This window comes from Penicillium citrinum, assembly GCF_028827155.1.
Source record: "Penicillium citrinum strain IBT 23319 chromosome Unknown utg000010l:1.0-1229701.0:1.0-1230130.0, whole genome shotgun sequence".
NCBI classification, from domain to species: Eukaryota; Fungi; Ascomycota; class Eurotiomycetes; order Eurotiales; family Aspergillaceae; genus Penicillium; species Penicillium citrinum.
The window spans coordinates 1,093,603-1,106,008 of record NW_026622695.1 but is presented as its reverse complement, the minus strand read 5'-3'; the positions used below and the strand labels follow the sequence as shown (position 1 = coordinate 1,106,008).

The 12,406-nt window shown below is 46.9% G+C and overlaps 5 protein-coding genes across 5 annotated transcripts; 2 read left to right on the top strand and 3 right to left on the bottom strand.

Annotated features, from left to right (window-relative positions):
- Positions 1–379: 379 nt before the first annotated feature.
- Positions 380–5,531, top strand: N7469_011480 (P-loop containing nucleoside triphosphate hydrolase protein; the record flags this gene model as incomplete). Its single annotated transcript, XM_056650385.1, is given in 14 exon segments — positions 380–604; positions 620–1,187; positions 1,269–1,495; positions 1,559–1,838; positions 1,892–2,125; positions 2,175–2,890; positions 2,957–3,119; positions 3,179–3,517; positions 3,567–3,690; positions 3,740–3,811; positions 3,974–4,660; positions 4,712–4,795; positions 4,868–5,242; positions 5,303–5,531. The coding sequence occupies 14 exon segments, from the start codon at positions 380–382 to the stop codon at positions 5,529–5,531; spliced, it is 4,323 nt and encodes a 1,440-aa protein (XP_056495449.1).
- A 627-nt stretch (positions 5,532–6,158) lies between these two features.
- Positions 6,159–6,552, bottom strand: N7469_011479 (uncharacterized protein; the record flags this gene model as incomplete). The annotated part of the gene is made up of 2 exons (XM_056650384.1): positions 6,159–6,373; positions 6,465–6,552. The coding sequence occupies 2 exons, from the start codon at positions 6,550–6,552 to the stop codon at positions 6,159–6,161; spliced, it is 303 nt and encodes a 100-aa protein (XP_056495448.1).
- A 95-nt stretch (positions 6,553–6,647) lies between these two features.
- Positions 6,648–7,162, bottom strand: N7469_011478 (uncharacterized protein; the record flags this gene model as incomplete). The annotated part of the gene is made up of 2 exons (XM_056650383.1): positions 6,648–6,881; positions 7,061–7,162. The coding sequence occupies 2 exons, from the start codon at positions 7,160–7,162 to the stop codon at positions 6,648–6,650; spliced, it is 336 nt and encodes a 111-aa protein (XP_056495447.1).
- A 185-nt stretch (positions 7,163–7,347) lies between these two features.
- On the top strand, positions 7,348–7,584 carry N7469_011477 (uncharacterized protein; the record flags this gene model as incomplete). The annotated part of the gene is made up of 1 exon (XM_056650382.1): positions 7,348–7,584. The coding sequence occupies one exon, from the start codon at positions 7,348–7,350 to the stop codon at positions 7,582–7,584; it is 237 nt and encodes a 78-aa protein (XP_056495446.1).
- Positions 7,585–7,770: 186 nt separating this feature from the next.
- Positions 7,771–10,615, bottom strand: N7469_011476 (beta-glucosidase; the record flags this gene model as incomplete). The annotated part of the gene is made up of 5 exons (XM_056650381.1): positions 7,771–10,061; positions 10,118–10,170; positions 10,235–10,279; positions 10,342–10,481; positions 10,556–10,615. 5 exons carry the CDS (start codon positions 10,613–10,615, stop codon positions 7,771–7,773), a joined length of 2,589 nt encoding a protein of 862 aa, XP_056495445.1.
- Between the last annotated feature and the right edge of the window lie 1,791 nt (positions 10,616–12,406).

The following is a 12,406-nucleotide window of genomic DNA, read 5'->3' as shown; positions in this document are numbered from 1 at the left end:
CGGGAGATACGAAACCTTCAAGTAGTTGGGACCCCAACTCGATTCTGAACCAACTTGAAACCAGCAGAAGAGTCTTTTTAAACTTGAAGCCTATTGCATGCAACTGAAAAAACTCAAATTTGAAAGTCGGGGTCCAAAAGCAGTCAGCCTGAATCTGGATGAGTCAAGTATGGAGTGCGACAAACAGGCCAATCAACCTCGTTTGATCTGCACTTCCACTACTCCACATACCAGGCATCCACGATTTGAATCCAGCGTCACCTCCCTAGGGCGCGCCCCTTGTACATAGTACTTCGTACGGGGTCTGGATATACATATGTCGAGGTAGACCCTCGGGACTAGATTTGATGATCTATAATATTCACAACTTTCGATTGTCATGTCAGACCTGCGACTGCCGTGCTCCGCAGCAGACGAGGATCTTTTCGGCCCTATCATCGCCCCCTCGTGCCATCATGGCTTTGACTTTACTCTTTATTTTGAAGAGACAATTCTGACATTATTGCCAATTGCAATCGTCCTGCTAGCAACATTGATCCGCATCTGGGTACTTCAACGTGATGCGGAGAAGGTCAATCGATCATGGCTCTACGCTGCAAAGGAGGTGGGATCACCATAGATCCGGTCAAGAAATGCCAAGCTAAACAAAAGCGTTCAGATTGCTTTACTTTTAAATATAGCTCTCCAGTCAATTATGCTGGCTTTGTGGTGTCAAAGTTCGACCCCGACTACAACAGCGACCGTGCCAACAGCGATTGCAAGCATTGTCACATTCTGTCTGTTTCTCTACTTGTCTCATCTTGAACACATTCGTTCGCTGAGGCCTTCATCCATTCTCTGTTTGTTTTTTAGCTTCACCACTGTTTTTGATCTTGCAAGGCTTCGGACTCTTCATTTCATTCCCCGCAACCAGCCAATTGCATTTCTTTTTGGCGCTGGTGTTGTGAACAAGGTTATTATCCTAGTTCTCGAGTCAACAGAGAAACGGAATTTGCTTAAAAAGGCATTTGATGGAAGCGCGGTCGAAACAACTAGTGGTATAATCAATCGTTGTCTTCTTTGGTGGGTCAATAGCTTGCTATGGAAAGGCTCGAAATCAACTTTGACTGTGGAGAGTTTACCTCTCCTAGCTGATGATATCAGAGAGGCTTCGGATCCTCAAGATCTTACTGCAAGATGGGAGAAAGGTAGGTTGTCGTATCTCTTCTTCGTATTCTTCTAGTTCCTCCCTTTTTATTGTACTCAAGCTGATCGACATTTGCTTGCAGCTGATAAGTATGGGTCGAACGCGTTGCTCTGGACCTTCATTTCTCACTTCAAGTGGGACTACCTCGCCGGAATTATTCCTCGTCTAGCAAATGTTGGCTTTTGCTTCGCACAGCCGTTCCTGGTCGAACGCGTTCTTGACTTCATGAACGAACCGGAACATGTCAACTCCGACAACTATGCTCGCGGTCTCGTTGCTGCATATGGAATCGTTTACGTTGGCCTTGCAGTATGTCAACAGAGCTTAATCTTGCTTTTGAATTTTGCCAGAATCTAATCAATATTTGTATAGGTGTCATATGCTTTTTATCATCATAAAGTTGACCGGTTGATTATTAAGATGCGAGGAAGCTTGGTATCTATGATTTTCAACAAGACCCTACGGTTAAGCACTTCGGCCGTATCAGATGCATCAGCAATAACTTTGATGAGTACAGATATTGAGCGAATAGCAAGTGGTTTGAGAGAAATGCATGAGATATATGCAAATTTCATCGATGTTGCAGTAGCCCTGTGGCTATTAGCCCGACTTCTGAAACTCGCCACCATAGCGTCTACATTTGTTGTGATAAGTGAGATCAAACTCTTGAAGGATAATCGATCATCGCTGACAATTGATTGAAAGTATGCCTTGCTGCTGGTATTCCACTCGCTATTGCCTCGGGAAATGCCCAAGGTGTATGGCTGGAAGCCATTGAGGAACGTGTTGCCGTTACGTCAAAGATTCTTGGTGTGATGAAAAGTATCAAAATGACAGGCTTGACCGACGTTATCGCAAACAATCTTCGTCATTTGCGATCAGAAGAGATCAAAACGTCCTTTGCCTTCCGACTGTACAATGTTTTGATATTAACTTGCTGTTTGTTAGCATTCTCCTTTTCATCTAAACAGTCTAACATGGGATATAGCATTCGCTTCCAGCGCCTTAGCCCCAGTCTTCGGGTTCGGTGTTTACACCTTACTATCTCGCAATGATGAAGGGGCCACACTCACGAACGGTATTGCTTTCTCCGCATTGACTCTTTTTTCATTGCTTGATCAACCGATGATTGGCCTTGTCGATGGGTCCGAGGACTTTATGGCTGTTGTGAATTGCTTCCAGAGAATCCAGAAGCACCTTTCAGAAATGGAGCGAGTTGACCACCGTATCACATGTGAGCCACAATTTCCTCCGCTGATCGATGTCGATATCTCTGAAAATGAGGGAAGCGGGCCATTTTCTGCGATCTTGCGTGGTTTGTCTGCTTCATGGTCGGTTGATAATGACCCAATTCTCCAAAATTTGGACTTTGAGGCTCCAACAGAAAGAATTACCATGATTGTCGGACCTGTTGGATGCGGGAAATCGACCCTTTTAAAGGTATTGCTGGGCGAAGTTCCTGAATGTACTGGTTCACTCTCAACGACATTCAAGCACGCTGCGTACTGCAGCCAATCGCCATGGATCACATTTGGCACTGTCCAACAAAATATTGTGGGAGCATCTCCGTTCGATCAACAGTGGTATGATCGAATTATTCAAGTTTGCTCCTTGCGACTCGACCTACAGCAACTTCCGTTTGGCGATCAGACTAAAGTTGGTGTTCGAGGATCACGACTTAGTGGTGGGCAACAAATGCGTGTGGTATGTTACTGGGTAGCTTCCTTTTCATCGATTATTGCATCTAACCATCTAACCATCTGGCTCTAGGCTCTAGCTCGGGCTCTATATTCAAGGCAGCGCGTGCTCATTCTCGATGATGTCTTAACCGGCCTCGATCGAGAAACAGAGAAGTGCATTTTGGATGCTGTATTTGCACCACAGGGTCTGATAAAAGAGCTTCGACAAACAGTCATTCTGGCAACCAACTCAGGTCTGAACTATCCTCACTTTCTCAATACCACGATATTAGAGTACTAAAACTCCATGTAGCGCATCACCTTCCCTTCAGTGATTACATCCTTGCTTTGAGTGAAAATGGACGAATCGTTGAGAAAGGCTCTTATACCGAATTGATCAATTCCGGGGGCTATATCGGCTCACTTTCAAGCACCGCGACCAACATTGATACTGAAAGAGCCCCAAACCTGGTGTTAGATGAGGAAACATTGCAGGAGCTGAAACTGCCAGAAGATGAAAACTTGGACGATACAAGTCGACAAACCGGTGACTGGTCAGTCTACTCGTACTATTTTCAACACATAGGCTGGCCCCTGTTGGGCCTCTTTTTGGCATCTTGTATCGTATTTGTGATCGGAATGATAACCCCACGTACGTAAGTCCCAAGAACGACGTGAACACGATGCTGATACCGAAACAGAAATTTGGCTTCAATGGTGGACTAGTGCGAATGAGAAGAAACCAAATCAAAACATTGGATTTTGGCTAGGCGGATATGGCGCGCTTGGAGTTTTGACTCTATTCGGAGCATTCCTGTCAACATGGTTTGTATTTCCTCCACTATGTGAGCCCATATATCTAACAAGTGATCAGGGTTCTGGGAATGATTATTGAGCCTAAGACTGCTCGAAGTTTCCATGAAGTATTGTTGGGCACAACTATGAGGTAACCATGGTCTTGAAAACTACTGGAAAGCTATAACTAACTAGTCTCCAGTGCAACAACATCGTTTCTGACATCAACTGACATAGGTGCCACAACAAACAGGCACGTATTGGATTAATCCACTTTTTAATAATAGCTAACCATAGTCTTCTTTTATTCTAGATTTAGCCAGGATCTTGAGCTGATCGATGAGGAGCTTCCGGAGACGTTCGAGTCTACAATAAACGGAGTCCTTTTCTTTATCGTCGAGGGCTTCCTTATCTTCGTCGGTTCATCATATGTCACGATTGCAGTGATTCCATTTTGTATACTGGCTGTATACTATGTGGCGCAGTACTACATTCGCACAAGTCGTCAAGTTCGTGTTCTGGAGATCGAAGCTAAAGGGCCTCTGTTTTCCAAGTTCCTCGAGACACTCAGCGGCCTTGCCAGTATCCGAGCTTACGGTTGGAGCGAGCATTATCAACTACAGGATCAAATTGCCCTTGACGCATCGCAGCGTCCATTTTACATGCTCTACTGCATTCAAAGATGGTTGGGCCTTGTTCTTGACCTCATCGTGGCAGGAATTGCAGTTTCTGTGATCTCCATTGCGATGGGTATGAGAGGAAACTCTTCGCTCAATATGATGGGCATCTCGTTGTTCAACATTGTCAACTTCAGTGGGACTTTGCAAATGCTTGTCAGGGAGTACACAGGGCTTGAGACATCGATCGGAGCAATTTCGAGGATTCGTTCCTATGTGAAAACCGCCAAAACCGAAGACCTGGATTCTGAAATTGAGATCCCACCAAGCTTTTGGCCTGTGAAGGGTGATATTGAAATTATGAATGTGTCAGCCTCATACGAGTAAGCCAAATTTTTCAAAGAAATGGAAGCATAATACTAATGTCAATATAGTGCGTTGTCAGAGCCAGTTCTTGAAGACGTCAACATCAAGATACGGGCCGGCGAAAAAGTGGCTCTGTGCGGCAGATCCGGAAGGTCAGTCTTCATCCCCATTTTCAAGTGCACAGCTGCAAACTTCTAGGTACTGATCTGTCGTTTGGCATATAGTGGTAAATCATCTCTCGTTTCAACAATACTGAGACTTCTCGATCTCAACAGCGGGTCAATTCTCATTGATGGAATCGATATATCGAGAGTGTCTCGGTCACTAATTCGCTCACGTCTCAATACCATTCCACAAGAGGCATTCTTTTTGCACGGCTCCATACGCTTAAATGCCAACCCCGAGGGTAATGCAAGTGATGCAACCATCATTGAAGCACTCAAGGAAGTCAATCTTTGGTCTCACATTGAATCCAAAGGCGGACTGGATGAGGAGATGTCGGATGATTTGCTTTCCCACGGACAGCAGCAGCTTTTCTGCTTAGCTCGGGCCCTTTGCAAGTCTGGGGAAATCATCATCATGGATGAAGCTACTAGCAGGTTTGTTCCCAAAAAAAAAGAAACTCTTATTAAGGGCATCGTTGCTGACACATGGTACAGTGTGGATTCTGAAACAGACAAGCTCATGCAACAAGTCATCCGTACCCATTTCAAGGATCAGACTATAATTGTCATCGCGCATAAGCTGGATACAGTTCTCGACTTTGACAAGATTGCATTTATGGATCATGGCAGGGTTGTCGAGTTTGATTCGCCGAAGGTCCTTCTATCCAGAGATGGGTCAGCGTTCAAAACATTATTTGATAGCTTCCGCAAGGAGACTAGCTGAGGTTGAAGAATGGACGGGATAGAGTAAGTAGAAAAGTTGAAAGCATCTCGGCACGGAATTCTAGATATTATAAAAAGTCTACCGTGTGGCGAATTTCTTTTTTCATGCCAACATGAATTCCAGAACTACTAGTTCGTTAATTAGGGTAATACAGTAAATGAACACGTTTTATACATACCCGTGATAATACCTATCCCTTATTTCAGATCGTAAAATCAGATACTAAAGCCTATAGTTAGGTCCTGGAACCCCTAGAAAGTTCCACGTAAATGCAACAAACAGCGCAAACAAAACAACATCCTAACTGGCAAAGTGACAACATCTTTCTTTCTGTATCTCACAGTCTACTGCAGTGCTTGATGCTTCCTAGGGGTCGATCTGGATTAAGGTGATGGGCAAGTCTTAACGGTAGCATTCTGTTTCGGGAGCTCCACTGTTGCTTATCACCAAATAAGGGTTACCCTAACCCTTATTTTATTGGATACGTACGATTAGATTGGACTAATAACGGAGATCTACAAAGCTCATGATTTGCAAAAGCCAAATGGCCTGGAACACTTAATGGCATGATATTGGATAGAAATCAGTTGCGCAAAATATCGGTAGCGAATCGGTGATAGTTGAGATTCATCCTCTCCACCAAGATTTGCGATTCTTCGCTTTCGATGCTTCCAACTCTTTTTTCAGATTCGCAACTAGGGCCTTCAGCTCCATTAGTTTGGATTCTTCCTTGCCAAGTTTCCTATTCACCTTAGCGAATGACTCCTTGACCTCCTCTTTCTCCATATTGGCGTTTTTAAGCTCGCGATCTTTGCTCTTGAGATCTTTATCCTGTCGTTTGACTATCTCATGGATATCTTTGTGATACTCTTCAAATAGGGTCTTTCTCCATATTTGCCTTGAACAATTCATTGCGAGCACTTGCAAGCTCACAATCTTTGCTTTTGAGATCTTCATCCCGTTGCGCAACTTTCTGATTCAGTGTTTCGATCTTTCGATATTCATCGCATCTCTGACGCATGTTTACTTTCGATATCTCTCTAGAAATCGTGTTCAGCCCGTTGCCATAATTTTCAGAGACTGATAATTTTGTCCGGAGCTGTGCAATCCTTTTTTCTAATCCTCTTTTTCGCCTAGAAGATTCTGAAGCGTGCTGTTGAATCCCTCCTCCATATCACGAAGAGTATTCTCGTTTGTGGATAGCTGGGCTCGAAGATCGTTGACCTCATTCTCGAGATCTTCTGTTGTTGCCTTCAAACGTCTCTGGACCTCGACTTCGACACTTTGAGCACGACCATATTCCTTTTCTAAGTAGACTAAGCCTTTGAGCTTTGAGCTCTCGTCCTTTAGCTAGTGATTTATTTCTCGATCCCTTATTCGTTTCATCTTCGCCCTCGAATTCATAGTAGCGGTGGCACACGGATCTTTGGAGTCGTGAAGAAATTAACTTTCTGTGGGTACTGTTCAAATCAACCTCGTATTCTACCAAAATAGCTCTAAATACGCAACAGATAAGAAAAATGACCTACCGGGAGTCCGATAGACGTATACAAAATAGACCGATGAGACCGATGCCTTTTTCTTTGAAAGATAGTCCGACGGTTCGACCCGGCCCGCAGAAGGTGGATCATGTGGGGTTATGGAAACCCTTTTTTCCCACGTGATTTGACTTATATGCACTATAAGTTTACCATTATCTACAGGTAGCACTGCATAGTCTGTAAACAGTATTCTTCACTGGTAGTTTCTATTTTACGAAGCGCGGCCAGAGAGGTACTGCGACTATCTATTGAGTTGCACACGAAAGCTCCTTACCATGGACTATGAGCATTCGGAACACGGAAATTCTCTATCTGAGCATATTGGTACTAGTATCAAGATGCTCGTGGACGGGGAACTAGAAGATGAAATCGATTTGGCAGTTCAGCTAGCTGGGCTTCGTTATGACGAGGCTGATGGTATGATGGGACATCTGTTAAAGAAAGGCCGGGAAGGAGGATTTTGGAAATGGAAGAGAGAAACTTTACTCAGAAGAGAGGCTCATGGCCATTAAAGAACGAGAGAAAAGGGAGTAATTGATGTATCGAGTGATTGCCCAATTAGAAAATTCATAAGACGGCAATGCGTCAATTAAACTATTTGCAAAAAAAGTGGTCCTACTCGCTGTACATGCATAAAGAGGGGGACCATTCAAAAGTGATCATTCACGGTCCATACCCAAATGAGACGTTCAAGTCATTTATTTCGCCGCAGGTAGTTCGATCGACAGTGGGAGGTGGCGAGAAGAGTTACCAACATAGGCCTTCTTCTTGGTGTCGCGGACAACCCAGTTCTGTGAGGAAACATCCCAGCTGGAGATGTCGCGGCGTGTCAGAGTGGTGGTCCACTGAGCCTTCTGACCAGGGGCAATGGTGATACGGTCAAAGGCACGAAGAACCTTGACAGGCTCGTCCTCGCCACCGAGGGAGACGTAGAGCTGAGGAACTTCGTCACCGATAACTGAACCGGTGTTGGTGACGGTGACAGTGACCTGGAAAAGATCCTCAAAGAGACCGGGGTTGCCACCTGAAGGACCACTTGCGGGAAGAAGAGGCTGAGAAGAACCGTTGGTTGCACCAGCGGGGATGTATTTCTCGGCCTTCTCGCCGTAGTAAGGGTCGCCGGATGCCTCCTTCAGGTTAGTAGAGTTGATGTAGGGGTAAAGGTATTGACGGATACGCTTGATGCCCTTGGGGAAGAGGTAATCCGATGCCTCGCCGACCTTGCCGAGGACGGGAGCATCCTTAGTATGGCCGGTAGTTTCGGTGTACTTGTCAGCATTGAGGGCAGTGACCTTGATATCGCTGAATTCGAACTTAGTGTAGCTGAGACCGAAACCAAATTCGAAGATGGGCTCCTCATTATTCTTGTCAAAGTTGCGGTAGTCAATGAAGACACCCTCGGTGAAGTTTTGCTGAGGAGCACCGTGGCCGTTATTAGGCTTGGTGAGAAGGGGGGCGCCATAGGCTTCACGAGTCTTACCCCAAGTGAAAGGAGTCTTAGCGCCAGGGTTGACACGGCCATAAAGGACATCGGCGATACTGCGACCGCTCTCCTGTCCTGGAAGACCAGCCCAGAGGATGGCAGTGATATTCTCGTGGTCATACCAGTCACCAACAAGCACAGCATTGGGGGTGTGCATGACAACAATGGTGTTGTTGCAGTTCTGCGCAGCAGTCTTGATAAGATGCTCGCCGTTTTTCCAAAGGGTGAGGTTCTTGCGGTCTCCCTCATTACCATCAACATTGATAAATCCCTCGCCAGAGTCGGCGTTGACGAATACTAGGGCAACACTGGATTGGGATGCAATGGCAGCAATCTGCTCAGTGTTTGAGTTGTTGGTGACAGCGAAGACGTTGGTCTGCCCGTTTCCATAGTTGAGAACCTCGTTTTGAATGGCCTGCTCGGGGGTGATCAGATAAGGGAAGTTGGCAGTACCACTACCCCAGCCCATTGCAAGAGTTCCATCATCGCAGCCGCGGTCAGCACAGCCATTGGCACCAGCCGGGTTGGATCCGGCATCCTCGCCCAGAATTCCAATGAAGCGTTCATTGTGAGTCAGGGGGAGAGCGCCCTTGTTCTTGAGGAGAACAGTGCTGTCAGCCCCAAGCTTGCGAATACCACTGGCGTGGTCGCGCTGGACATTGACACGCTCGTTCAGCTTGATCATGTTTTCGCTGACCATGAAGTGCTCGAATCCATACTCATCACGAGTCCAAGAGCTGAAATTGGGAGGCACACGGACGCGGTCGCGGCCAACCTTGTAGTAGGCGGCCATGATACGGACGGCCATGTCGTCAATTCGCCATTCAGGGATGGTACCGTTGAGTGCCGAGATGGTCAGGTTGGTTCCCCAGAAGGAGTAAGGGCTACCAAGAATCACATCACCGGGCATAGACATGTCCAGGCCGGCCAGCGCGTCACCAACACCACTGTGGTGCGCACCCCAATCACTCATGACGAAACCCTGGAAACCAAGCTCACCCTTCAGCAGCTTGTTGAGGGTGTAGCTGTTGGAGCAGCCGTAGCTATTGTTAATCTGGTTGTAGGAGCACATTATAGAGCCAACACCGGCACGAACGGCGTCGACAAAAGGCCAGAGGTACAGTTCATGCATCGTCTTGTCATCAATGTTGGAGCTCAGACTCTCGGTAATGTTGTCTCCGTATCCCTGAGCCTCACCGGCCTGACGGAAATGCTCCTGTTCATTGCCGATAAAGTGCTTGGCGCAAGCAATGACACCAGCATCTTGAATACCCTTGATAGTGTGAGCCATCATCACTCCAGTCAGAACGGGATCCGGCGAGAAGCCTTCCCAGACACGTCCGCCATCGGGGCTCCGGCCGAGCGGGCCAGCAACGGGACCAAGTTGAACATCCACGCCCTTGTCGCGGTGCTCCTCACCCATGGCGACACCACGCTGGTAAGCAAGCCTCTTATCCCAGGTGGCAGCGACATTTACGCCGGCAGCGAATCCGGAATTGTAGTCACCTGTTTTGCACATCAGCATGACGATTGTCATAACCTTGTCCCATGGAGAAACATACTGTCGCGAATACCCAGAGGAGAATCCTGCATACACATTCCCCACATTCCAAGTCTGTTTGCCGGTCCCTGTCAATCATTCCATTCTTCACGCTCGTGGCATAAGATTGGCGACTCACCGAGGAATACCACCAGTCTCACCAACACATCGCTCTTGCTCCCATCTGGGAAGAAATTAGCTAGGTCCCGCTCGCAAATAAGGTCAATCCAAGTTGGGATTACATACCCAGCTCCGGTAGTCAAATTAACCTTTTCCGCCAGTGTGAGGTTGGAAACGAATTCCACGGCGCGCTTGTGAGCCTCCGCCCAGTCGCCAGCGCCGGTACTCCATGGAGAAGGGTAGAATGGGGGAGAGTATGCCAGGTCCTAATTGCGCAAAGACGATTAATATTCAAAGGCTATGCGTATTTGGAAAGCAAAGCGCATTGGAATAGGCTTACCGCAGCACTGGCAACCGAGGCGGCCGCCAAGGTACCGGCTTCAAGCCAGCCGAGCTTCATAGTTGCTGTGGGGAAAGCAGCTTGCCAGGATCAGCTCAATAGAAAGATTGAGGGGGCCAGGGTCAAGCAGTGAAGCCAGGTATTGAGTCGTAAGAAAAATTGAGACCTGAATGAACAATCCAAGTAAGAGGGGGGAAATCGGGACGAATTTAAATGGTAGCAAGGATGTTTACCCAGCGAAAGTCACAAAGGGGGGCAGATCTCCGTTCGGCTCCATCGGCCCACTCGACGCGGGGAGTTGGGGAAAAGATCGACGTTGCACTTGGCAGACTCGCAGCATTTCATTTAGTGGATGGAGAATAAGAAAACGAGGAGATCCAGCTTGTTTTAGTCTAGTGCTGAGCCCTTTTCCTCTCATTAGTTGACTAGGAGTATCGTGTATCTGTTGAAGGGGTCCCTTTGGTAGGAGAAGGTGGCTGGAACGCGAGGGATGCGTGCCTTTCAAAGGAAGAATTTCCCTTGTAGGTAGTAGTACGCGCTGTGAATTCAAAGTTAGAGATAAGAAGCACTTCAAAGGGTGAGAGTATTTCAGCAATTCTAAAGTCTGCAATACCAAAAATTCTTTTGTTGATTTCTGTAATTCTAGTTGGGTGATGCATTGAAGGTGAAGGTGGTGCAGTCACGGGACTGCTCATCTCCGTTAATTCTCCGTTTTGGAACGTTCTATCACGGCTTTTTCTTTCTAGAATTTCTCTCGATTAATCAAAGATACTCGTTCTATGTACTATGTTTACTATACTTCAAATCTACGTCAAGAACAGAGTCGTTGATTTCTTTGCCGTTTTGAAACTATACCCAAGCAATCTACTCTCTAACTCAACTTCTTTTTCTTTCTGCAATATCTTGAACAGTATACAATATCCAATCTCTCAGCATCAAGTCGACATTCTACAATATTCTACAGATTCACCCCCACTCATCTTTCCTGAAAAGGAAGCTCCCTACATGAAGATTCCACTTCAGTCAACCAGATTGTACTCAGTCGGAATATCCATCAGCTATGCACGTACGAGATGCAGTGTCCACATGGCTCATACTTGGCTTCCATCCGTGGCGCAGGCCGATGATGACCACGGTCTTCCCCGCTTTGGGTCCTTAATTCCCATCTACCGGCTGTAGACACGGGCCGTTCCTGAAAGAGATCGAAGACACAGACGGTTTGTATTGATGACATCCAATTTGGTTCCTGTCCGGTGTGACCTTATTGCCGACACGTTGTACATGTACAAGCATTCGGCGAATGGCAGTGCCACTGACGGGAGCCAAACAGTTTAGCTACCGTGAAACCTGGAGCAACCGGGGAATCAACAAATGCGGGGCTCCAGGTTTGTCGACGGACTAGATACTCCGTACTGTACATACACCTATACATCCTCCAGATGGTCGGCTCGTCGACTCGGGATCGTGAGATGTTCTTCGCTTGGCTAGCGTGATGCTTGCATGCCCAGCCGGCCTGTACTCGATCTGGTCCTAAACCCCGTCCCCTGATCCGTCCGCATCTTGATGATTTCACACCGACCGATTGACCCACACACACATCTTATATGAGGCCTTTAGGCTGTTCGGTAGTCCGATCTTTGACTTCGTGCCGAGTCAATTTGCCGGCTAGCCGAGCCATTTTTACCCCTCCCTGAGAATATTCCGTGCACTTTGAATCTCTTCCGAGATGATGGTGCTTAGGCATTGCCTAAAGTGCTCGCGCATTTGCTTCCCCCACGCTACTCATGCCGGCATCAGATGGAGTATGACCCTAACCAATCGGTTGCACATCCTCAGCAGGTCCCAATGCAC